The 23,192-nt window shown below is 37.4% G+C and overlaps 1 protein-coding gene across 6 annotated transcripts in view; it reads left to right on the top strand.

Annotated features, from left to right (window-relative positions):
* Window positions 1-23,192, top strand: part of MBD5 (methyl-CpG binding domain protein 5) — a 410,559-nt gene that overhangs the window by 348,560 nt on the left and 38,807 nt on the right. For 5 of the 6 annotated variants that reach the window (XR_013814139.1, XM_079783243.1, XM_079783239.1 and 2 more), the window contains 4 exons: window positions 1,133-1,806; window positions 5,321-5,423; window positions 6,503-6,683; window positions 13,343-15,478. Coding sequence is in view for 5 of the 6 variants with exons in the window: in XM_079783243.1 (XP_079639369.1) it covers window positions 1,694-1,806; window positions 5,321-5,423; window positions 6,503-6,683; window positions 13,343-15,478 (2,533 nt within the window). In the remaining variant the exon portion in view is untranslated. The remainder of the gene's footprint in view (window positions 1-1,132; window positions 1,807-5,320; window positions 5,424-6,502; window positions 6,684-13,342; window positions 15,479-23,192) is intronic. The other variant, XM_079783240.1, reaches the window with a different exon arrangement.

Raw genomic sequence — 23,192 nt, 5'->3', positions numbered from 1 at the left:
TTCTGGTGCACAGGACAATGCTCCAACCAACCAAGCCACACCGACCAGGGCTAAAATATTGACTTTTTAATTTAATTTTTTTGAAACAGTTTTAGTACTTCCATGTGAATCTTAAGTCATTTAACATAGCTTTCCAGAGCATATCACCTGGCTTCCATTAAGTTATTTGAGATATAACACTTTTTGAATCTGTGGGTGATGCTGTCCCTGGAAATTTTTATCACAGACCACAAGTCCCTCTCATATAATATGAGAAAATTTTTTTCATTCCCTTTTTAGTGTAGTTTCGTGGGTCTCACAATGTAATCATACACTATATATTAAATTGATTATAAAAAGTCTTGTTTACCACAACAAATAAGCCAGAAACTATGACATACAATCTTTGCAAGGATTATGTACTAAATCTTTTTTTAAATGTATTTGTCATCTTTTTTTATTTAACAGATCCTTTAAGATGACCTCTTATAAGCATTCTACACCAGCAGCGATTCCTGCTGGTTCAAGCTAGTATGTCCTCCCCCAACAGTACCTTGTGACACAATAAAGGACTTAAGAGAGCATGCCCCATAATAGAAGGGAGCTTGTAACTTCTAACTATAAAGCAACTTCCACTCTTGGATTCAAGAACAGTGGGGGGAAACCTTCTCTTATATTTGGAAATGTACTATAAGTTTATTTCCTTTTTATTTTTCTTGTAAAAACAGAAACATTTTATTCTTTAGGCCAATATGATGATTAAAAAAGTAAATCATAAGGATATGTAAAGTGATCCATTGTGATTAGATTAACATATAACTTTCCAGTTGTCAAGTCATAAGAGGTTTTGAGAGATATATTTTTATTTTGAGTTAAAGAAGTGTGTGTGTGTGTGTGTGTGTGTGTGTGTGTGTAATGCCATAATTATGGGTCGGCCTCTAGTAATTAGAAAGTTTCATGTGGTGAAGAGCAAGCAAATTGGCTTAAGTGGATCATTAGAAGAAGAAAACAAGTTGAATTTGTTTGTGATTTTGATGGCAGGGGGCATCAAAGTGGTTTGGTACACTTAGCAGTTTATTCTATTTATAAAAGTGTACAGGTTCTTAGTTTTGCAACATTTAATATACAGTTAATATATTTATATATGTTTCAGGCTACATTATTGGAATTTTGAAGACATGAACACATCAGATGAACCAACCTGCAACATCTTGGATTCAGATTGGAAGATGAAGAGAAAGTTTAAAGAATGTGGCCTATAAAGGCGGGTAGTACCTAGAAATATTAACCGACTCACATTGTAAAAATGAGACTGGTTTCTAAAGAGTTGAGATTATTTTAGTCCAACATCAAGGTTCAAGACAAAATGTCGAACTAAAAACTTTATCCTCCTTCCCTCCCCCACTTCAGACAGGTACCAGCATTGGTGAATATGGTTTTCCTTAGCCAGAAGCACTCCGCTTTACCCATGTAGACCATCCTTAGGAATTAAATATTGGTTATTTAATGTAGATTATAATGGGAAACTGATTTTTTCCACAATGGCAGATTTCAAGGACTTGGTTCCAAACTGAGCCGGAGCATGCCCATGCATTTTGTACAGTCTGGGAACAACTATGCTGCACTGGCCGTTTTTGAAGGCCACCATGCCCTGTAATATAAGGATATCATCTTCTTGCTGATATCTTTGGAGAGTCCCAAGCAGACACAGAAAATGAATGGAGGCAAGGAGTGTGACGGAGGGGACAAGGATGGAGGTCTTCCAGCTATACAAGTTCCTGTGGGTTGGCAGCGCCGTGTGGATCACAATGGAGTGCTTTATGTCAGGTGAGCCCTTATTACTCCCTATGTTACCTCCAAGTTGCCGTTCCAAAATTAAGGAAGTAGAACCTGTTCCTCTGAGGGAGCAAAATATTGTGACTGACAGCACCTCAAATAAATTTGAATAAATGATCTTTGTGCTGGAAATATTCAAGTGTTTATATTCTGTCCTATTTTGCGATGTAAATTGCCTTAGGTTACAAGAGAGAATTTTTACGCATTACTTGTGTTTATATAACGTGTTGTTCTGCTTATCTCTGTAACAAGGATAAAGAAAAATGAAGATTTCTAAAAGAAACGTAGGCATCGTTACCACATTCACAAGGGAATGTAAATACTAGAAATAGACCCAAGGTCCCTCGACAATATTATTCTATCCTTCAGAGTGCTTCAGCTGGATTTTCCGAAGTAAGGTGGAGTGTTTATATTTATAGGCAGTTTTAATTAGTAGACTTCTTAATGCCTGATATTAGGTAAAAATAATTTTCCTATTTTTCCTGCACCGTTTTTAATCTATATCCTTGCATATTATAATAAAAAAGAAAAGGTCACTATGGAGATGGGTCTTCATCTCTCACATAAAAATCATACAAATAAAATGCAAATGCCTGCTCTATAGAGTTTTGCAGGCAAGTATCTCTTATAGAACAAGTTGAATAGAATAACTGAACTGTTGGCAAGAAGTTTCCATCTTATTATTAACTAGAGGCCCAATGCATGAGATTCGTGCAAGAGTAGGACTTCCTTCCCCCGGCTGCCAGCACCAGCTTCCCTCTGGCACCCGGGACCCGGGCTTCCCTCACAGCCCCGAAAGTTGTCCAGTCTAATTAGCATATTACACTTTTATTATTATAGATAATTGACACCTAAGTTCCTTACTTAGCAGTTTATCAGTACTATATGAAAAGTTAGGACACCATAAAATCTCTTTGTTATGTAATAAACGACTATTAGAAATAGAACTTTTTAAAAGTTATCAAGTCGCATCATGATATTAATGCTGTTATTTTAAGTGCAGTTATTTGTGTCTCTGCTTCAACGGAATTTTCCATTTGTTCAAAGATGTATTTATATGAATGAGGTATTCGCTGTTATATAAACATAAATTATTTCATGCCATAACAACTCAAAATTCAGTTCAGAGTCTGTCCTGCGTTTGTTTGATGTAAGGTGTTTCTGGAGGTAAACTTCATTACCAGTTGAAACTCTCTGGCACAGTAGTTCTTTAGTTTCTGAGATGCTAGCGATGTGCTCTCTGTGCAGAGGAGTGAAGGAATGAGAAGGCAGGGGATGTGGAGCTTGTCCTGTTAAGACGGACACATGGGTCACTTTCTCACGTGTTCCTATTGCCAGTGCTGTTAACAAACTGCCGGAAATACTTTGTTATTAATATAATATAGCAAGGTATCAGTGTTATTGTTAATATTTATTATTGTTCTAGTCTATAAGGAGCAAATATGTATCCATCTTAGAGCAAATGAATCTAGGATCTTGAAGACCTAATTTTTTTTTTTTACTTCATCTTCATTCCTATGAAAGATCAATCAGCTTTTTAGATTGCTGAAAACTGAGTTAAACCAAGCTAAGTCTGGGAATCTTCCAGTTATCTTGTTCAGGATTTTCCAAGTGTAGGTAGATTCCGCTATCTGTTAGTGGGAGTTAGCGTGAGTTCTCCAAATCCAAGTCTGTGCACTAAGAATTATTTTGAAAACTAACTTTGCCAGATAAGGTAAAACACCTTCAGATAAATTAAGCCAGTATGGGTTTGATTTGTTTGTAAGGAGTTAAATTACTGCTTGAACACATATAAGGGGCTACACTCCTATAGCTCCCTTCTCAATGTGCAGTTGGCTTGTAATTTTTAGGTTTGTCTCCAGCTGCTCCTGCCTCAGGGAGGCGTTGAGGTTGCACATTAAATTTCCCACCTGCTTCCAATCTTCTAAGCGTTATCCATGCCATAAGACTTGTAGCTGTTTTTTACATTAATTATTACTCCAAAAAGTTAATTAAAGAGGTACAGCTGAAGAAAAGAGCCCAGCTGACTGACTGAGAGGAAGTGTTTTTGAAGTGTCTAGAGTGGAATACTCTAATAGAATTCAGGAACTCTTGTCTTCAGGTTTAATTTTACAATTAAATTCCTCTAGGATTTATTCTGTACACCTTCTTTAACGGTAAAATGTTAGGCAATTTCTTGTCACAAAACTCATGAACTTTACACATGATAACTGTTTGGTGATCGTGTTTTATGTAAATTAGCAGACCTCCCAAACCTCTGGTCATTACCCCTGTCATGGAACTCAAGTCGATAATATGGGAGTTATTATTTTTTACAGATCATTTGGAAAACTTCGTTAGCCTCAATAAATGAGTGAGTGAATTGGCAAAGTTGAGGATTTTAATTGAGATTTTCTACATGCATAAGTCACTTACATGATTGTCCATAAATAAAACATGAATTGCATTTTAAAGTTGGTTCATTTATAGATGCAAAACTGCTCCCCATGTTTTTGTAGAAGCAGAATAATCTACCCCTAGTAGTGTAATCCTTTGTATTATTTCTGGTCAAATCCAAATTTGATCAGAAAGTGTAAGTGAAGGTTTTGGTAAACAGTCATAAATAAAAGACTATTCTTGAATGAAAAGTATGTAATAATTTTCAAGGTTGTAAAAATCAGTATTTTAATAATAAAGGTCTTAAAACGCAAATTGCCCATTTTAAACTAACCCACACTATTCTAGTAAATGAAAATAGAAGAAAATTTAAAAAAATTAAAACCAAGAGTAATAACCTTGAGAGCAGTACCCATTTACCAGCCAGAAGACCTGCAAGCACCGCTTCTGCCACCTGAAGTCCTCTTTCCTCCAGCGTCCCCTCGTCCTTGGTCCGATCTGCTGGGCTCCTCTCTCCTTGTCAGTACCATTTGGCTCTTCGGTGTAATTCGAGTTGGGCCACACAGGTCTATCTTCAAAGAAATATGGACAAGGGAGAAAAGAAAGAAACCTATTTTTACATAGGGACGACTTGGTTCTGGACTCCAAGATTAAAGGAAAGAACTTGCTAGCTCCAACTTTTATACACTTAGTGACTTTCTGGTTTGACCTCCAATGTGTTCCTAAATTTCAGTTTTTCCTCAAACAGCTTCAAAAGTAGATCTTCTGGTTTAAAATGATAATGATTACTTTCATGTTGTTTTCTTGTTCCTTTCTTGCCTGCTCCTGTCGTCTTTTCTTAAGAATAGCATTTTCCCCCATCCTAGTCCACGCTTGGTTTTCCAAATACTTTTATTTAATTTTCTAGGAAGATCTGTCTTCTTCTGAGAAATATTTTGGTTCAAAAGAAAGAGCGATAGTGCTAAGAGGCTATAATTTAGCAGCTAGCATAATATTGACAAAGAGAATGCTTTTCCCTACTATAAAATATTACCCTGTGAAGGACAGTAAGACTATAAATTATGCCTTTTTTCATATGTTATGTGCAGTCAGAATTATTTCCTGATGCTTTTTTGAACTATTTTTACAGTCCCAGTGGGTCTTTGTTATCTTGCTTGGAGCAGGTTAAAACATACCTGCTTACTGACGGAACATGCAAGTGTGGCTTGGAATGTCCTCTTATTCTTCCCAAGGTAACCATTTCACAACAGTTTTATCAGCAGTTTTCTATTTTCTAGGTGTTTCGTATATTTGCTTTTCTCATTTGGCATTTCATTTTTATATTACTTCTCCAATCACATATGCATTTTAAAGTCTATCTAATTAGGTATCTTTTGCATGCATTTTGGAATGCTTAATGACTGTGGAAAGTGGTTCAAATCCCAGAGTCATTTTCAAAGGTGACAAACCTATATTCATATTAAATATTTTATGAAAGCCTTTTTTGCACATTTTATTAGAGCTCTACCTATGTTCACCATTTAATAGTGCAGTAGTTTTCCCCTCCTGTAACTGCTCAATCTGCAATGTTATTTTTAGCACTGGTGTTGATAAATCTGCCACCAATGCTTCTGAAATCATGAAGCTGAACTGCACCTTCCTACTCAAAACGTGAAACCGTTTTACTCCTTTGCAAGTTAGAAAGTAAAAACTGTTTAAAATGATAAAATATTATTTATTATGGAAGCAGGTTCTTGTTCTCTGAGTATCTATTATAGTGCTAATTTTAGAATAAGATTAACAGACACCTTTTTTCTTTTTATTTGTGTCACTTTCACCTCATTCCAAAAAAGAAAAAAGCATTTGAAACATCTCATAAATATGTACACAATAAATGAGATTATTTAATAGAAAAATAGATTTTAATAGGTGAAAAGGAATATTAATATAGTAATAAAATAAAGCCAAAGGAAAAGTTAGCACATAGAAATGTCAGCTTTTGGATTTTTAAACTGAACTTCATTTATTTTTGTACTGTTATATCATCAGGAAATATAACATCAGGGAACATAGATTCTATACCTTTGCATATATATATTTTTTTATCTTGGCTATCGTGGAATTAGGATAATTTTCATTATTTACTGTGCCACTAAAAGCCATGAGTTCAGCAGAAGTACTATTAAGTTACATCAAGTTGCTTTTCTTAAATAACTTGAGAAAGTTTTATTCATATTGATAGCCTAATCTATGTCAAGAAATGTTTTTAAAAAGCAACTTTTTATGTTATGCTTTTACGACATGCTCTAAACCGAGGCCATTCTTTTTCCAGGTGTTTAATTTTGATCCTGGAGCTGCTGTGAAGCAGAGAACTGCAGAAGACGTTAAAGCCGATGAAGATGTCACAAAGCTATGCATACATAAAAGGAAAATCATCGCAGTGGCCACACTTCATAAAAGCATGGAAGCCCCACATCCTTCTCTGGTGCTTACCAGTCCCGGAGGAGGAACAAGTATGTAACGTGGTGAAGGGTTTAGGAATCCCACCCACCCCGCCTCTCCTAGCGGAGTCATGGGAGATCACTTGGCCAAGCATTTTCCAAGTCCACTTTTCAAACATGCACAATGCTTTCAAAGTCATGAATGTTTTATCATTTTATTTCAAGTAGCAAACTCATTCTGAAAAATCCCCATGAAGTTGTTTCCCAAAGTGTCCCATCAAAATCATCTAGTTAAACAATTAGACTAAAGACTGATTAGCACATGTGCATGTTATGGGGTATAGAGCTGGGCTAACAAAAGAGAAAGGGACGCGGATTTTTAGGAATCAAAGGTAGGCTTTTTCTTAGGGCTGCACTTGAATGTGGGTATCAAGTCCTCAAATGCAACTAATAATATTTCCAAGAACTACCAGTGTTATTTTTTTCTGTCATTTTATAGCTGTTTATTGAGCACCTACTAGTAGATCTTACCTTTTTAGGAACTTTTTATATCTCCCCCAACAAACCTGTACGCATGAATGCATGCTTTCATATATTTTTTTTAATTTCAAAATGCAGAAAAATTGCATGAACAGTTTATTGAGTACCACGTACCCTTCATCTACATTCACCAATTAACAATTTTGTTTTAGAAATTGCAGATGTCATAAAAATTGACCGCTAAATAGTTCAACACACATGGACATTCTCCTCACAAACCAAAATCTAATTGTCACATTTAGGAAATTGAACACTGATAAAATATTATGATACAATATTATCTAATATGTAGTCTGTATTCAAATTTCTCCTGTTGTCCTAATAATTTCTTATAGTTATTTTTTAACCCAGACTTTTTAAATCCAGAATGCAACCAGAGATTGTGCACTGCAGTTAGTTGTTCCATGTCTTTAATCTGCATCAGGTCCCCATCTTTAGTTCTTTCATGGCACTGACACTGTTGAAGAGTCCGGGTCAGTGTTAATAGGATGTTCTTCAATTTGGATTTGCCTGATTGTTTCCTCATTTATATTCAAGTTAAACAATTTTTGCTAAGAATACTGCACAGGTGATACTATGTCCTCCTCAGGAGGCACATAATGTCAATTTATCCCATATCAATGACATTAAGTTTGATGGCTTGGGTATAGTTATATCCATCTGATCATTCCATTGTTAAGGCACTTTTTCCCTTTAAGATTAATAAGTAATCTGTGGAATCCATGATATGAGACTGGGGAACTTCTTTTTGTAAGGGCTAGAATATAAACTCCCTCCAAAATATTACAATCTACTTAACACTTGAATAGTAATTCAGAATAAAATGTGACTAAGTGCCAAAGTGTTTATGAAGGATAAGTGATGTTCTGCAGAGCTCTAACTACAGATGACGAGTGTCCCCTGTAGTGATCAGAGAAGGCTTTACAGCAGAACTCAGAATTGAACCAACCTGGAAATTTGTAGGATTTAGAAATATGAGGGAAATAAGACAATTCTTGTCCAGAATGAGTAGAATCGATAATGTGGAAGCTAATCTGACTTGACGGGAAGATTGAGCCTGCGTAGGTAAGTTGGGGTCAAATTATGGACTTATTTACAAAGAGGAGCAGTTGTGACATCGGACAGGTAAAGATTGACACTTAGCACTCATGTGAAGAGGGCAGGGAGATAATTCAGCAGCTGTGACCAGAGAGCTCCTTTCCAATAACCTCTAACCTTTAAGCTTGAACAGGGATGATCAGAAAAACATTGCTCCACTAAGGTATGTAAGAAAAAAAACAATCTTTTAAGCGATTATTTTTTCTTTTGATGAGCTACATTTTTTAAATTAAAAAAATATTGCCACAGTTTAAAGACATTTAATAGTAATAGATTATTTGACATTTACCAATATCTTGCCACCTCAACATAACTATGGTTTCACTTTTGCATATGCTCATATCTGCTGCTGCCTCATATCAACCAGTTTTACCTCTTTCTACATTCTGCCTTGCTGCCTTTTTAATTACCTTAACAGAGTCTTGATTTGGTTCTCAAAAAAACAAAAAACTTTTCATATCTTAACAAGCTTCATTATTAAAAAATAAAGAAAAGTATTTAACTGGAACAGGTATGAGAGGCATACCTCCATCCACTCTTACAGTGGTATACTTTATTGGATTAATTGCCTCTTTTACTAGCTTCAGGCATAACATTATATCAACTTACTAATTTTATGAAATTGATATCTAAACATTTAATTATTTAAAGCTCAACCTTAAATGTTAAGAAGAATTGTATAGTAATTTTCACCTCTAACATACATAAACATACATTTAGTTTCTGCCTATTCTTTTGAAAGGTCTCCATGAAAGCCCTTGATGGGTACCTAGCATTTATATTTGCCAACTCTCCTAATACTTTAGTTCCTAAGTGTATCATAACGGCGGCATGGCTTTTGTTTGTTTATTTAGTATTCCTATTATTTTAAAGATGGTAACTATGTTTCCCCAGGTATGGAAGAAATCCTTTTTAAACCACAGCTATTTTCTAAATTCTGTTGTATATATTTTTTCTGTCTGTTGTACATTTAAAAATGCCAATGTCTAAATTTTTAATCACTTAACTGTAAATAATTATTGAAATACCCAAGAAAAGACACAAGTCTGTAGTTTTGTTCCCGAAGAGAACACAGTCAATCCTGTAATAAGACTAATTCAGGTACCTAGTACCCCAACTACTTTTCATATATTATTTATATTGCAAACTTTGAAAATCTCTTTTTAACAAGCAAGTAAGTTCAGTTGAGTTTCTCTGCTACAATTCTCTTATATCATTGGTTCTCAACTTTTCATATATTACATTCAGAAATTACTCTATCCAGAATCTTCACCATGCTAGAAACAGAAAACCCACATTTCCAAAGACAAATGTATGTTCACTGCATTCTCTTACTTCTTTAATAAATCTTTATTGTTCAGATTATTATAATTGTTCCTCTTTTTTCCCCCATAGCTCCCCTCCACCCAGTTCCCACCCCACACTCTGCCCTTATCCCCACCCTCACTCTCCTCATCCATAGGTGTACGATTTTTGTCCAGTCTCTTCCAGCCCTCCCCACTCCCCTTTCCCTCCGAGAATTGTCAGTACACTCCCTTTCTATGCCCCTGATTCTATTATATTCACCAGTTAATACTGTTCATCAGATTTTTTTATTCACTTGATTTTTAGATTCACTTGTTGATAGATATGTATTTGTTGTTGATAATTTTTATCTTTACCTTTTTCTTCTTCTTCCTCTTCTTAAAGAACACCTTTCAGCATTTCATACAATACTGGTTTGGCGATGATGTACTCCTTTAGCTTTTTCTTATCTGTGAAGCTCTTTATCTGACCTTAAATTCTGAATGATAGCTTTGCTGGGTAGAGTAATCTTGGTTGTAGGTTCTTGCTATTCATCACTTTGAATATTTCTTGCCACTACTGTCTGGCCTGCATAGTTTCTGTTGAGAAATCAGCTGACAATCGTATGGGTGCTCCCTTATAGGTAACTAACTGTTTTTCTCCTGCTGCTTTTAATATTCTCTCTTTGTCTTTTGCTCTTGGCATTTTAATTATGATGTGTCTTGGTGTGGTCCTCTTTGGATTCCTTTTGTTCAGGGTTTTCTGCGCTCCTAGACTTGTAAGTCTATTTCTTTCACCAGGTGGGGGACGTTTTCTTTCATTATTTCTTCAAATAGGTTTTCAGTATCTTGCTCTCTCTCTTCTTCTGGCACCCCCATAATTTGGATGTTGGTATGCTTGAATTGTCCCAGAGGCTCCTTACACTATCTTCATATTTTTAGATTCTTTTCTCTTTTTGCTTTTCTGGTTGTGTTTTTTGCTTCTTTGTATTTCAAATCTTTGAGTTGATTCTTGTGATCCTCTAGTCTGCTGTTGGATCTCTGTATATTTTATTTTTATTTCAGTCTGTGTATGCTTAATTTCTAGTTGTTCCTTTTTCATATCCTCGTGGGTCTCGCTAAATTTATCAGCCTTTTCTAGGAAATTCTTGAAAAACCTTATAACCGTAGTTTTGAACTCTATATCCAGTCATTTGCTTTCCTCCATTTCTTTTATTTGTGACCTGTTTCTTTGTCTCCGCATTTTGACTGTTTCCCTGAGTTGATAGAGTGGCTTTGTGTGCTAGGTGTCCTATAGGGCCCAGTGGCTCAGCCTCTCCAGTTACCTGAGGTGGACACTCTTGGTGCACCCCTTTGTGGGCTGTGTGCACAGTCTTGTTGTAGTTAAGCCTTGATTGTTGTTGGTATCACTGGGAGGAATTGACCTCCAGACCAATTGGGTGTGAGGATCAGCTGTGTCTACGCTGGGAGAACTTCTGTGCTGGAGACACCCTTATGGGGCAAGACTTGCTTCAGTGGGGCTTTGGTGCTCACTGAGTCTGCCCCCTGAGTGTGTCCCTTATGGCTGAGGAGTTGTAATCTGGGTGGTCCTACTCTGACCCCTGGGTACACTGGCTCTTGGATCTCCAAGGAAGTGCTAATTTAGCCTCTGCCTGAGGCCACCCAGCAGGAGCTACAGAGAGATCTGCAGATTCCTCTTCTTTGTTTGGGTTTTGGAGGTGCCCAGATGAGGCCCTGATGTGAAGCAATGCAAGCTGCTGTGGGGCCTTGGGCCTTCTTTTGGATGTTCTGGGTCTCTCTGACTCAGCCTCAGTTTGTTAGGTAAGTTTAGATTTCAAAGGACCAGGCCATTCATATGCAAAAGCCTCTGCGCACAGCTTGGATGGGGCCGAGTCTCAGGGCAGAGCAAATAGCAATGGCTTCCCGTCAGCCCTGCCGTATGAGGCCCCCGGGTCTCAGTGTCCCCTGGTAATCGCTGCAAGTACCTCTGAGAGAAAGCCGCTCTTGAGTTCTGCCCACTGCCAGACAGTCCAGTTTCTCCCGTATGAGTCTGGGTCCCCAGAGTCTCTCCCGGAACTGGAGTTCAGAGCAGTCGGGAGCTTGTGTCTCCCTGCGGATTGAAAAAGCCTGCCGTGGACTCAGTTGCCAGCCCTCTCCACGTGTGCACCTCTGTACCTCTGCACTTTACTTCCGCAGCTCCTCTGAGTCTCAGTGTGCTTTTCTCTTCCCTTCTAGTTGTAGAATTTCCACTTAGCCAGCCTTCCTATGGTTCTGAATGATGTCCGTTTTGTCTTTTCGTTATAGTTTTGAAGTTGTTGTGTGAGGCAGCAAGTTCAGGTGTTTACCTATGCCGCCATCTTGGTTTCTCCCCTGCATTCTCTTACTTCTTGAATGCACCCTACCTGGATTTCTGTGTACCCCAAATTAAGAACCACTGTCTTAAAAAAAATTATCTGATTCGATCTGTATATTACCTAGCAGATAGGAGAAATATATTTATCTTAGATGTGCAAGTATCCATGTAAGTAAGTATATTTCTGATTGCAAATGAATCCAGGTGTACTTGTCAATATGTTGTAAGTCTTAGAATGGGGATGGCCAGCATATAGTATGAATGAGGTCACTCTCAACCTCTGTGCCTGTAATAGATTCAGTGGCATTTTCTACAGAGCCCAGCAAGGCTCAGCATCCTTTCCATCAAAGCACTCTAAGCAGCCACCACCAGTTGATGGGACTTGGCCTAGGAAATCAATTTTATTTGCCATCCCTGTTTTACAAGGTACAACTTTATAAAATAGTTAAACATCCTTAGGGGCTAAACAACTTGAGCCTAGAATTCTGACAAGATAATGTGAAAGCTCTGTCCAGTGGGCCAGCTTACTTTTGTTGCCTGTATTCTGTTGATCTCCAAAGGGACTGAAGGGACTCCAAAGGCCAGTGAGGGAGAGATGCACTCTGTAAAAAGAGGAATTGCAATTAGAACCCAGCACTAAAGATTTAGCAGTCTGAATGTTGCACAGGAATTCTGTCCTAATAAAAGAATTGCAGCCTTTTACCTGAGTTGACTGACTAAAGTTGTTTTTACAGTAATGACTGGTTAATGTCAAAGAAACTGCAGTGTTATAGACTTGATGGGAAGTTAGGCATGATTGCAGTATCACTGCATTTACCATTGTTATCGCTCCCATTATAAAAGATTCTGAACTCCATTCACTTAATTCACAAAAAGTAAGACTCTTTTACTCTTACAGTGAAAATGTTGGGATAAAGAAGCATTTCTATAGCTGTCCTGATGAGGTTTCAGTAAGATAACAGAAACATTTATAGGGCAACAGATTTTCTGGTAAAAATGGCAATTCATTTAAATCACCCAAGAAAATATGCCACACAGATAACCATTTTCTATTGTAACTGTGTTCCTAAAAATTTCAAATTCAACAAGATAGTAACATCATCAATTCTATGTGGGTTGTCAATCTTGATTTTGCATATTCTAAATATTATTAGAATGGCTGAAGTCAGTATGAACTGATTCAGATTTTCATTCTTTCTCAACAGATAAGAGGCAAACAAACATAATGAGCAGTTAATTGAGGACCTTTGGCCAACTAAGGGAGAATAACGTGCACTTTTTAAATCAAAATTTAATGTAGAGTGGAGAATTTCTAGTTGCATAGAGGCATGGCTTCTATTTGCAAATTTCTATTTCCAGCTGCCTTCCCTTCCTCATTTCCTCCCTCCTCATCCCCCACCCCCAAATACAAAAGAGCTGAGACGACTTAACAGACTTTTCTTTTTCTTTCACATCAGATGCAACTCCAGTAGTACCTTCACGGGCAGCAACTCCAAGATCCATAAGAAATAAGTCTCATGAAGGAATTACAAATTCTGTAATGCCTGAATGTAAGAATCCTTTCAAGTTAATGATTGGATCATCAAATGCCATGGGAAGGCTCTATGTACAAGAACTGCCTGGAAGCCAGCAACAAGAACTCCACCCTGTCTACCCCCGGCAAAGATTGGGCAGCAGTGAACATGGACAGAAATCTCCATTCCGTGGCAGCCATGGAGGCCTGCCCAGCCCAGCATCGTCAGGATCCCAGATTTATGGAGATGGCTCAATCTCTCCGAGGACTGACCCACTTGGAAGCCCTGATGTTTTCACAAGAAATAATCCTGGTTTTCATGGAGCTCCCAATTCCAGTCCTATTCACCTGAATAGGACTCCTCTCTCTCCACCTTCAGTAATGCTACACGGTTCTCCTGTACAGTCATCCTGTGCAATGGCTGGAAGGACTAATATACCTCTCTCCCCAACCTTGACTACAAAGAGTCCAGTAATGAAAAAACCAATGTGTAATTTTTCAAATAATATGGAAATACCACGAGCAATGTTCCACCACAAACTACCCCAAGGCCCACCTCCCCCTCCTCCACCTTCTTGTGCTCTTCAGAAAAAGCCATTAACATCTGAGAAAGATCCACTTGGCATTCTTGACCCTATTCCTAGTAAACCGGCGAATCAGAACCCTGTTATCATTAATCCAACTAGTTTCCATTCAAATGTCCACTCTCAGGTACCTGTGATGAATGTAAGCATGCCTCCTGCTGTTGTTCCTTTGCCAAGTAATCTCCCTTTGCCAACCGTAAAACCTGGTCACATGAATCATGGGAGTCATGTTCAAAGAGTTCAGCATTCAGCTTCAACCTCCCTGTCCCCTTCTCCAGTGACATCCCCAGTGCACATGATGGGGGCTGGAATCGGAAGGATTGAGGCATCGCCCCAAAGATCACGCTCATCTTCCACATCATCAGATCATGGAAATTTCATGATGCCACCTCTAGGACCCCAAGCCGCTTGCAGTGGTATTAAGGTTCCACCCAGGTCACCAAGGTCAACAATAGGGTCCCCACGGCCATCAATGCCATCAAGCCCTTCCACCAAGTCCGATGGACATCATCAGTACAAGGACATCCCTAACCCATTAATTGCTGGAATGAGTAATGTACTAACTACCCCAAGCAGTGCAGCTTTTCCTGCTGCGTCTGCCGGAAGTGGTTCTGTAAAGAGTCAGCCTGGTTTGCTGGGAATGCCTTTAAATCAGATCTTGAACCAGCACAATGCTGCCTCCTTTCCAGCAAGTAGTTTACTCTCAGCAGCAGCCAAAGCACAGCTAGCAAATCAAAACAAACTTGCTAGTAACAACAGTAGCAGCAGTAGCAATTCTGGAGCTGTTGCTGGCAGTGGCAACACTGAAGGACATAGCACTTTAAACACCATGTTCCCTCCTACTGCCAACATGCTTCTCCCAACAGGTGAAGGGCAAAGTGGTCGAGCAGCACTAAGAGATAAGCTGATGTCTCAGCAAAAAGACTCATTGCGGAAAAGAAAACAGCCTCCTACCACAGTTTTGAGTTTGCTCAGACAGTCTCAAATGGATAGTTCTTCAGTTCCTAAACCAGGACCCGACTTGCTAAGGAAGCAAAGTCAGGGTTCTTTCCCCATCAGTTCAATGTCTCAGTTACTACAGTCTATGAGTTGTCAAAGCTCTCACTTGAGTAGCAATAGTACCCCGGGTTGTGGGGCCTCAAATACTGCTTTGCCTTGCTCTGCTAACCAGCTGCATTTTACAGATCCCAGTATGAACTCCAGTGTTCTTCAGAATTCACTGACACAGAACATCCCTATACGAGGGGAAGCCGTGCACTGCCACAACGCAAACACTAACTTTGTTCACAGTAACAGTTCAGTCCCCAACCACCATCTTGCAGGTTTGATAAATCAGATTCAGGCTAGCGGGAACTGTGGGATGCTCAGTCAGTCGGGCATGGCTTTAGGAAACTCATTACATCCCAATCCACCTCAGTCAAGAATTTCAACGTCCTCCACTCCAGTGATACCAAACAGCATTGTTAGCAGCTATAATCAAACAAGTTCTGAAGCAGGTATGGTTTTCTTAGAAAAAAGTACCCAGAGGTACTAAACTTTTCTACGTTTTTTAAAATTTGTACCAAAATATTTATTATGATAAGAAATGATCCTCTTTCCCCATTGTGAAATTCTCATCATTTCTTTAGTATTTATAATTTCATTTACAGAATGCTAGGGATCTGTCTGCTAGGGGAAAACAACAGCCACGGGGATTCCATGTGTGTCCGTTATTTGTCGTCAATCTGTGTCATTTCGAATATCGTCCAACTTCCACTTGGTCATGTTAACCATTGGACTCTAAACTACAGAAGCCATAGAAGGCAGGGCATCCTGGCCCATGAGCCAGGTTCTTGGCTTATGCAATATAAAACCTGTGTCCCCTAGCTTTTGTTTGTATTCAGGTAAATGAAGCTCATCGTGGAAAACCCAAAAAGGCAAAGATAAATGGATTTTCTGTTCTTGCTGCTGACCAGAAATAGGTGAATGGCTAGGAGGAGGTAACCAGAAGTTGTATGAAGTAGAAAGCTGTCTTCTAATGTGTTTTCTTATCCTAGTTTGCTATCATTTATTATTATTTGAGAAAATTAAAAAATGGATATTGACTACTCCCTTTTTAAAAAGGGTAATAATTTAAGTTTTCTAATAAATAAAAAAAAGGCTTGAAAACCTGATTTCCAGAATTTTTAATCTTGATATTGTTTTACAGTTTTCTTGTAGAACTAAACCATTATTTTTAGCATTGACATTAAGGTTTTGAACCCAAATTTATTGTATCTTTTCATCCACTATGAATGGAGACAAATCTATTTAAAAGCAGACACATTAGAAAGAACTGCATTTTGTGCAATAGATTCCTCAGAAATTTTTAAAAATGTAAAGAAGCACTCAAGAGGGAAATTCATTGAGACATCAAAAACTTGGTCATGAAAACATTAAAAAGAATACTCAAAACACAGCACTAATGATCTGGGAGATTTGTGGGAAATGACAGGAAGAAAATAAAAGGTGGTTGTTGAGACAACATTCAAATATGGAAATAGTGGGCTTTGAAAACCAGAGTGTTTCTGAAAATGAGAAAACTGCTGAAGCTTTTAATAATAAGCTGCTGTACAGGCATGTGTAGACCTTATCGTACCACCTTGCTGGGACAGCACTGTGACCTCTGTCGTCGTTACCGATAGTTAGATCAAGTGTTTTTCCCCAGTGTCACTACCTGCACCTGCCGTCCTCCACAACTCATGTTCGTGTTGTTTTGTTGTATTTAATGCAGAACTATTCATTGGCCTCTTGTGTTAAAAAGAATATGAGGCGGAGAAGATAATTGAAATCATTAGTGTCTTCTTGGTATTCTTAATCTAAGGAATTTCATGAAACTATGTTTTGTGTTTAACAGGATACTTATTACAAACGGGCTTCTAGCTTTTCAATGACTCATATTCCTTTTTAGATAATTCCACACAAATGAAAATTTAATCTTATGCACTTATCAGATTAAAGTTACATGAAATAAGAAACTATTTTAAATATTTATTAAGCATACCTTCAATCATTTAGATGAGAATTGTTAGTCTTATTGTATTATATCTTCAAATTTTGATACCCCTTACCTCAACTTACTTTGTTTCAGGTCTCAGTTCATATTGAAAAGTGTATGTATTTTATTAATGATGTATTTAAGTTTATATGTAAAGACAAACATTTATTTATATTCTTGTTTCATCTGGATGTCAAGTGTAGACTTATTTTATATAGTCTTAAACATGTATTTTCTTATTCCTCACATCTGTGTAAAACATTGGATCCGGATTCCCAGTGTTGGGAGTACCAAAACACACAAGTTTAAAATTGATTAATGTAAGAAAAGTGCTGGCATATAAATAGCTAAAAGGGGTAAGACTAAATGTCTAGTAATGATATGGATGTGACCAGTCATATGTAAGCTAACAGCATATGCTTGATGAAAACTTAGGTCAGTAAGAATTTTTTAAATATCAAACTTAACAAGATTAAATATTAATTAATATACATAGATTGAATATGCAGCTGGTTATGAAAATTAGTAGATTTACTAATTAATATAACTATTTTGATGAGCTGAACATTGAAGTCTCTAATGCTGTTTTTCTTTTTGATATATAGTGAACTGTCACTGAATGTTCTGTCACTGTAACTGCTTAGACTAAATATTTTTTTACACTGACTTTGTTCATCCATCAACTAAGCACCCAGGCTGGGCATTCATTCATAGTCAGACAGCAGATGACGGTCACAATTATCTCTGTAAGTTTTGCTGGATATTCCTAACATACCAGTTAGATATTAGGTGAAAACACTTTTATTCTTAAAATGTTACTTATAGCTATTATTGAGCACCTATTATGTACCAGGTGATTTTCCTAGATTATTTCTGACATAGGCAGTTTTCCAAAGTATAAGGCATCATTGACCCCATTTTCTAGATGAGTAAATTGAGTGTCAGAGAACTTAAGTGTCCAAGATCATATATAACTGAATTCAGATTTGAACTCAGGTTCATCTAATTCTATAATCCATTTTCTTCTCAGCTGCATAAGTTCTTCAACTGAAACAGTGGTTAAAAAAACTCTTTTCACTTTCAACATCTTAAAAAATATCCAACAGATAATGAATTGAAGCATGTTACAAGCCACGTTTTTAAACTTTTGATACACTTTTAGACAAAAGTCGGTTATTTTTGCCTTCTCTCTTTGGACTCTAATATTATAGTGTACAACGATTAGAATGTTTGTGTCAATGCTGGCAAATTGTGCAAAATATCAAGAGAACTGCCCTTCATTTGCTAATTGAATTTGGTGACCTTTATTTTAATGAATTGATATCATCTGACTCAGATAAGAATGGGTTTCCTAGTGGATAACATGTAATTAGACTTTTAAAGGAGGCGACTATGCATGTACTAGTCTTGTCATTCCCAGTGAGATACACAGTGAGGTAAGGGACTAAGGTAACACGGGCCCTCTCTGCTCCACGGTAACAGAGCCTGGACAGAGCTCAAGTGGCCTCCTGTGCAATCCGGTGCCCTTTTTCCTCTTTCCAAAGCAATAGCTCAAAAATATTGCATTAAGACATCTATTAAGACAAAAAAATCACTTGCTTTCAAAATGCTTCATAATATTGGTAATTCATTTTCTAAATCTTCTTTTAAAGAGTTTTTTCTATTATGAACAACCCAAGTACAGGGTTTTTTGGGTTTTTTTGGCCTATAAGTGAATTCTATGGGACACACTCAAGTATGGGAATTGGAGACAAAGATAATTTTAAAAGTCAGATAAAAGATATGAAATGCTTAGAAAACGTTTTGTGAAACTTAGACTACAAGGCTTTATTGGTTCTATTGGGAGTTTTGAAATTGCCTTTCCATTAAAGCTCTCTAAACATTTGCATTGTAAAGTTTACAGGTTTCTGTTAGCTTTTTAGATATCAGATTTTAAGTAAGGTTAATATTTCCACATGACAGATCTAGAAACTGGCCAGTAGGAGGTGGCAAAGCAAAGCTGTGGATCTGACCACCAACCTCCAAAGTTCCTGATCTCAGTGCAAACACTCAAACTGCTGAAGGCAGGCTGTTCAGAGAGCCCTCGGTCGTTGACCTTTGAAAGTAACTTTCAATTTATGAAGAGAGACAGGTTTCAGCATGTTTTGTGGTGGTTTGGTTTAGAGAGGAATCCAAAATCAAGTGCCCTTAACTCAAATTTCATTTCTCCGGGCCTCTGCCTCCTGCCCGCCTGCTGACCTTAGAACAGAAACACACATGCCAAGAACCCGGGCCTCTACGGGGACTTAGTCCCTCAGCGCCCAGCCACCCGGGCCTCTGCGGGGACTTAGTCCCTCAGCGCCCAGCCCCCCGGGCCTCTGCGGGGACTTAGTCCCTCAGCGCCCAGCCCCCGGGCCTCTGCGGGGACTTAGCTCCGTCAGTACCCACATTACAACCAACCCATCCTTTCCATGGCCCTGTGGGTTTTTTCCAATTTTCAAAGAAACAAAATGATTTAGACTACTCTGCTAACTAACTTAACTGAACCTTACTTTATCCAATATGATAAGGTCATTAAATACAACTTTTTTACTTTAAAATGCTTTTTATGTTCTCTTATTTTCCCCTAATAAAATCATGAAATAAACTCTTCTGAACACATGAAAATAAATTCTCTGAATGAGCAGAGTATGAGTTTGTACCAGAAGAGAAGATAACAAACATTTATTTGCCTTAACTCTTAAAGATAAAAATTGACTATAACAAGAATACAAATAAATATATGTTTATGGATATATATATATTTTTTTTTTTTAAACTCTGGAAAAGACGTGTTTTATTTCAGCACAAAATGCATTTGATTGAAACTCAGTATAACCATTGCTATGGTATGGTAGGTATAAGGAAATGAAATAGAGCCACAAAAGGACACTCTTGGTAAAAGACTGCAAAGTAATAAGCTTGTGTTTTTGTTGTTGTTCTATGTATTTATTTATCCTCAGAACATGCCAGACCGAAAATAAAGGTAAATTGTCATTTCCTACATGTTACAGGTACAAAAAATTTTGGGATAAAAATGTTCAAGGGAGATTATACTCTGAGTTAGAGCTCTCAAGATATGGGAAGTTTGTGTAGAAATAATCTTCTAATCTTACATAGACTAATGTAGAGTGAAGAATGCCAGAGGCCTTCCCAAGGTCATGACTGAACATACATTAGTTTCTATTGAAAGTATTTCCACCCAAATGTTTAAAAGCCTAGATTTTATCATCATGCACAAGGCTTCTAGGTTAAAAGTTGCCCTCTTGTTTTTTAACCAAATACCAAAACTATATTAAATTCTTGATTGTGCGATGATAATCTATGTCTATTCTCTTGGTTAATTTTTTTGCAAAATGAGCCATTTCTTCTTTGTTGGAAGATACTGTTACAATAGACAATGTCTTGCTGCTTAAGAAGGTTTCCTACTATCAGGGTTACACCACTTGTTTTGCTTACATATCCCAAGCTTAACGTTTCCTTGTGTGCAAAACAAGGAGCTAAAAACGTGTTTTACTTTAGACCTTGAGTCTGTGTAATCAAAGGAGATAACAGAACTCAGAGCGGGGTGAGATGTTCACTAATCCAATGATCTATTCTGTACCTTTCAAGAAATAAACTGTCCTAGTGTGTAAATTGGGAGAATTGTATTCCATTGCAGTACACTAAGCTCACTTATAAAGCCACTAGAAATTCTTCAGTCCAAGAGTAATGCCTAAGCTACTATTTACTAAAATCAAGTGGTCTGAAAACAGTGAAGCAGCCTCTGAAAATCCCAAATTATAAGCAGTGATGTTAACTCTACAAAAATTTGACTCATTAAAAATAACAATCAAAAATGTCCCCATGGTGTCATCAAAATAGATATCATTTAGTACCATGTCTAAGTGGTACGAGATAAATCAAATCATTAAGTTCTTATCTTCCAGGAACTTCTATCAGACAACGTTAATGCCAACCAAGCAAAGAGGAGAGTAAACATCCTTTTCTAAGAATTATACTTCTTGCAAATGCAAAGTGACAACTCACCTTTTCACAGATTAAAAAATGGAATTGGATGACAGAATTCTGATGGAGTAGCTGAAATACTCCTGGGGTGGAGCTAGTCCAGGGAAGGTTGGAAGTCTACCCAAGACCCACAGGTACAGGTCTAAGAGAGTGTTTATCACAGACACCCTGAGCGGGCTCTGGCGCTGCCCACGCCACAGGGACGCCTCTCGCACTGTAGTCTGATAGATGTGCTTCCTGGAGCACTGCTCCATAGAGCATCCCCACGGAGTTGAGCATCTCTGAGGCCTGAGCTGAATACAGTGTTTGTCAAACTTTTGTTTTTTACTTCTTCCCACGGTAAAAAACTAATTTGCCTTACTATCCACTGGAGATATATCTTTAATGTATAACAAATAAAATTTTCCTGGAAAAAACACACTTATTACATGTGATGCACTCTGATATATTCTTTTTTATCCTATTTTGTTGTATTTCTTTTCTTTTAAAAATCATGATTCACTGAAATGATCACCCACTCACAGAACTTGACCCAGCACTCCAATGTTAACAGAAGCAGTTTCCACAAAAATAATACCCTAGTTATGCAATGCGCTCTTTTCTATTTATTTATGGTTGGGGCATACTAAATTGATTTTGCAGCCCCAAATTGGCCTAAACACTGTCTCAGACTATTCATGGGGTAATAAACTCAGCAAATATTTATTGAGCACCGAGTAGGTGCTAAACACTATTTTAGCACTACACATAACATAGTATGCAATGAAAGGGTACAAATTAACTGTATTAATCTAGAAACACCTCATTAAAATAAGGAAAGAAAACTTCCAATTGGAATATTGATGATGCATTTTGAATGTTACTCTAGCATATCCATACACTAGAAATCCTACCAAGCAAGAGACTGACATTCCTTCCTTCCCCCTCTTCTAAGTGCTTTTGTTTTGGGGTCCACCCCTCCCTTCTTTGTGGAGAACAAATAGACACTAAATGGTTCTAACTTATGATGGTTCAACTTAAGATTTTTTGACTTTGCAATGATGCAAAAGCAACACGCGTTCAGTGGAAAGTGTACTTTTAATTTTGACCTTTTCCTGGGCTAGCAATATGCAGTATGGTGCTCGCTCTGTGATGTGGAGCAGCCAGCAGCAGGGAGCCCCGGCTTTCAGGAGTCCATAAGGATAAACAACCAGAACTCTACAGTGTACTGTGTTACCAGTATTTTTTTGATACTGCATTCAATAAGATATGTGAGGTATTCAACACTATTGTAAAATGGGCCTTATGTGAGGTAATTTTGCCCAACTATGAGCTAATCTAAGTGTTCTGAGCACATTTCAGTAAGCTAGGCTAGGCAGTGATATTCAGTAGGTTGTGTATTAAATGCATTTTGATCTATGATATTTTCAACTTCCCATGGGTTTATTGGGATGTACTAGTAACACCATTGTAAGTTGAGGAACATCTGTAGTCCCTAGGACTTCCTGCCTACTTCTGATAAAGGAATGCTAGGAATTTACATCACAAACCACAAGCATAGAGTGATACATTTTTGTAAATACTTATTATCGTGACATTACTAAGGCTTTGGAAAATAATGTCTTGTTGGAAGATAGAGACTTCTCATAGAGTTATTGTTAAATCAATCCTTTAAATATAGAGGAGAAAAGTGTACTATTTCCACTGTATGGAAAGATGGATTATATTTATTGACTCACTAGGGCATGATATTTTCTCTCATCTCTAGAAGCATTCATTTTTACTAGGGATTGCCATTGAAGGCATGTAGTTGAAGTACATTTGCCAAATGATAAAGGTTAAATGGTGAAGGAGTTTCTTCTGTATAACTCATTTCTTGAATTTTATGGACAAAAATCAACATGTGGGCATATCAATTTAGAAAGCGTTTTCTAACATGAAATACTATTTATTCAAAATTGGAGATTAAAATGGTATGAAATTTTAAAAACAACTTATTGTTCTATTTGGTGTGAGCTTAGTGCTCTATTCTGTACACATACAAAGACATGTACAATATTAATACTTAACACATTGCGGACGGATCACGAGAATTCTCACTTCAGATTACACTGTTTTACAAAGTATCATACTTTAAAAAGATATTAGCTTGTAAGAACATGTAATAAATAACTTCAAACTGCAATTGG

This window comes from Cnephaeus nilssonii (genome assembly GCF_951640355.1).
Source record: "Cnephaeus nilssonii genome assembly, chromosome: 10".
NCBI classification, from domain to species: Eukaryota; Metazoa; Chordata; class Mammalia; order Chiroptera; family Vespertilionidae; genus Cnephaeus; species Cnephaeus nilssonii.
The sequence above is the reverse complement of the archived record's forward strand: the minus strand, read 5'-3'. Positions and strand labels throughout refer to the sequence as shown.